The sequence below is a fragment of the Octopus bimaculoides genome, chromosome 18, assembly GCF_001194135.2.
Source record: "Octopus bimaculoides isolate UCB-OBI-ISO-001 chromosome 18, ASM119413v2, whole genome shotgun sequence".
NCBI classification, from domain to species: Eukaryota; Metazoa; Mollusca; class Cephalopoda; order Octopoda; family Octopodidae; genus Octopus; species Octopus bimaculoides.
The window spans coordinates 46,053,463-46,057,552 of record NC_068998.1 but is presented as its reverse complement, the minus strand read 5'-3'; the positions used below and the strand labels follow the sequence as shown (position 1 = coordinate 46,057,552).

At 38.3% G+C, this 4,090-nt stretch overlaps 1 protein-coding gene across 1 annotated transcript in view; it reads left to right on the top strand.

Annotated features, from left to right (window-relative positions):
* Nucleotides 1–4,041, top strand: part of LOC106882022 (shootin-1) — a 9,043-nt gene extending 5,002 nt beyond the window's left edge. Inside the window, exons 4-7 of the mRNA XM_014932583.1 lie at nt 377–523; nt 1,059–1,212; nt 2,954–3,050; nt 3,996–4,041. Coding sequence (XP_014788069.1) covers nt 377–523; nt 1,059–1,212; nt 2,954–3,050; nt 3,996–4,041 — 444 coding nt within the window. The remainder of the gene's footprint in view (nt 1–376; nt 524–1,058; nt 1,213–2,953; nt 3,051–3,995) is intronic.
* The last annotated feature ends 49 nt before the right edge of the window (nt 4,042–4,090 follow it).

Here is a 4,090-nt window from a genome sequence, read left to right as displayed (position 1 = left end):
TTTTCTTAATTTTGTACTTCTTTGTAAAAAACATTTTCATTCTCCTTCTTGATAATTTGCTTCGCAATGAAAACCGGTTAGAAATCTTTATTAAAATATGCTTCCAGTTTAGCATTCTGCCTTATTCTTCATTTTCCTATTATTTCTCCACGTGCGGTGAACACAACCCCACTATTTACTGACTTATATATATTGATATCTAGCAGAAGCAATAGAGGGAATCAAGAGTCAAGAGTTTCATGCATTAACACTTATCAAACTAATTCTAAATATTAATAAAAAAAAGAGATATATATATATATATATATATACACACTCATGTTTTGAGTTTTATTTTGCATCACCAAGCTTGTATATTTATATATTTCCATATCAGTTGCACCATGAGACAGAGGTGATAAAGAGACAAAGCAGGATTTTACTGTGTCAAGATTTTGGTGATGAACGTCTACAGAAGGCCTTGGATGACATTGAGCTGTTGAACCGAGAACTTCTGGAGTTGAAGGATGAAAAAGAGAAAGAGGTATGTCTACAGTGATGTGTGTATACATTGGTGTGTGTATATAGCAGAATATACCTGTGGGTGTACAGTGGTATAGCTGTCTGTATATTTGATGGCAATATTTGTTAGCGTTCATGAAGTTAATTACAAAATTCTGTTGATGATGATAATAATGGTTAATCACTAGCAATAACTGTGAAGATGGTAGGGGTGGTAGAGGTGGTGGTGATGGCAGTGGTGGTGATAGTGATGGTAGTGGTGATAGTGTTAGTGATGGTGGTGCTAAAGTGGTAGTGTTGATTGATGGTCAGTGTGTCACTGGAAGTTGTAGAAGTGGTTGTACAGCTGCTAGTAGTAGTAGTAGTAGTAGTAGTAGTAGTAGTAGTAGTCGTGGTAGTGGTGGTGGTGGTGGTAGTGGTTGATGATCTGAATGTTGCTTGGAAGTGGTGGTGGTGGTATGTATGAATACACTTCACATTTACACACAAACATTACCATCAACAGCAGCTGTAATACAATAACAAGTACAAGAACCATTGTTTTATATTGAACACAGGTCACCAGTTTAAAGGCAGAGATAGAGTTATATAAATCAAGTGAAGGCAACATTAAATTAATCAAGAAGAACAAGGAACTGGAAGAACAGAACAACAGTTTGGAAAATAATTTGGTCCAGCAGCGGGAGCAGTACGAGAGTCTAAGCAAGAAATGTAAGTTTTACCTTGTTCTCACCTGTCTGTTTTTTTTTATAAACACCTCTGCAACTATCGCACCAGTCAACAAAAATACCTCTGCATCAGTGGTTCTCAACCAGGGATCATATGGTCCTAGAGGGTCCCTTTAAGATTTTTGGGGTCCATGCAAGAAAATAGTAAATTAGGGGATCTACGATAGTATTTGAAGGGCCCCTGAAAACCTTTTGCTTTAGATGTATGTATTGCCAAGAAACAGCTAGGTTTTTCTCTTGTGTTTCATATGAGATTTTTCTCTCATGTTCAACCTGCACAAGTGAATGTGTGAAAAACAAAATAGGAATTTTGAAAGGAGTTTCTATGAAACTAGTTTGTGAACATCAAATGGCTATAAGGGTCCACTAGAATAGAAAAGTAATCAAAGGGGTCCATAGATAAAATGTGGTTGAGGACCCCTGCTCTACATGGTCACTCAGCTTGCTAGAAGTAGTAATCAAAGATCCTGCAAATCATCCGTCAGAATGATAAGGATCATATATAGTTATTCTTAAGGATGTCTAGATGACTTTTCCTGTGACTTTGTTTAACCCTTTAGCATTTAAACCAGGCATATCCAACCCAAATTAGAAAATTACTATTTGTAAATCTCACAACGAGAGATATTCAGCAACAGTACTTTGGAGTAAAGATTATTTGCCAACATAACATGGTAGTCCTGGTTTAGGATGAATGTTGCTGTAATTTAGCCCCAGGAGACATTGTCTCCAGCTGGCTATACGACACGATCTGTGTCCTTATATTTTCGAACAAGGAAATCTAGACAGCTGGTGACGATGACTCCTGGGTCTAAATTACAGCAACATTCGTCCTAAACCAGGACTGCCATGTTATGTTGGCAAATAATCTTTACTCCAACCCAAATATTTTATTGTTTTATGTTCAGACTGTCAAGATCTGTTGTAATTCTAAAAATTTACAATGACACATTATCAAAATCTCAAAGCTTATAAGATAATGCATGCTTAATTCAAAACAGTGTGATTAAATAAGCAAAACATTTGACAAAATAATCTGCATGCAAAAGGGTTACAGGGAAGACGAGTTATACACCGTCAGCTTCACTCGCTCGTCCATGACCATCTTCAATCAGGTGGCAAGACCAGATTAAGACAACTAGGGATGGAGACAAATGCAGTGTATGACAAAGATGTCTTCCTTACCTGGCCTTGCTCTCTTCAATCCACGAAGCATTGCTGCAATGCCTTCCCCTCAGTTGAATCATGAAGGTTTCTTCTGCTGGGTCTGCCTGATCCAGTTTTCACTTGCATAAGTGAGCAAGCAAATCATATTCACTTAAAGGACTACATTTGATAACGTTGTGTTGGATTTTTACACTATTTTCTTTTACTTGTTTGTCGTTAGTTTGTGGCCATGCTGTGGCACTGTCTGAAGAATTTTAGTTGAAAGAATCGACCCGAGTACTTTTTTTCTTTGAAGCTTGTTACGTATTGCTGAAAAAGAAAGGTTATGGGAGACATAAGCACACCAATAGGGAGACATAAACACACCAATAGGGAGACATAAACACACCAATAGGGAGACATAAACACACCAATAGGGAGACATAAACACACCAATAGGGAGACATAAACACACAAAGAGGATATAATATCTATATTTCCACACCTAAACCAACACGCAAATGTCTGACATTATAACCCTGAGTAAACGATACCCATCTCTTTGTATATTCCATCAGATAGTGATCTGGAAAAAATCTATGAGGACAGCAAACGGCCACCTCCGCCACCACCACCACCGCCTCCACCACCACTACCACCTCAGAATTCCAAGGGGTAAGTAAAGTATTGGTTTTAACCCATGTCACACCCATGTCACACCCATGTCACACCAACTGTATATTTCGTACCTCATATATGAAATACTACAATTTGCCGTCATTATTGATGGGACGTGGTCAGTTAATACAACATTATATATCATTTGACCTCAACTCTTAATATTCTCTCATGGATCAAACTCTTAACCCTCACTCTACATTATTCTATCTTGCCTTATGTCACACTCACAGTCTCTGTCACTATATTATTGTCTCACTCAACCTTACTTTCACTTTCTTTCTGTTCCTCTCTTTATTTGTCTATCTCTCCCCTCTCTCTCATTTTATCCCCCACTGTACTCGCCACCCAAGTTATACTCTCAAATAATGATGTGCCTCTGCCCCCTCCCCACTCCTGTATTTCCACTATATCTTAATGATTAGTCTCACTCTCCCTTCCTCCTCCCCTCTGCCATAGGTTCCTGGCAAGATGGAAGAAAAAGAAAGCTCGAGTGTCAAAGACTGAAGAAGGTAAAGAACACTTTTGGTTATTGTTGAACAAAATATGTATATATATATATATATATATATATTACTGGTGAAGGCCAGTTTATAGGGTTGCCCTGGGTTTCTCACCATAAAAGGTACCTTTATGGCATATCATCAAACCACAAGACCTGTTGGCCTATGGCCTCTTTAAAATATAGAGTGGGGAAACAATACAGATCTGTATCGTTTCCCCCTCCATATTTTAAAGAGGCCATAGGCCAACAGGTCTTATGGTCTGAAAATATGCCCTAAAGGTACCCTTTATGGCGAGAAACCCAGGGTAACCCTATAAAGCAGCCTTCACCATTAATTAATATAGACTGCTCTACTTCTTAGAGTCTGCTTCTTCTCTGGATTTGTTTTTCTGCCTGTCTACATATTAATCTATCTGATGATCTCTGTACATCCACAGAAAACACTACCACAGTCAAAGAAGATCTCCACAAGAAAGCTCTTGAAGAAATGATGAGTCGCATCAGAGATGGAAGAGGTCTGACTGGATCCAAG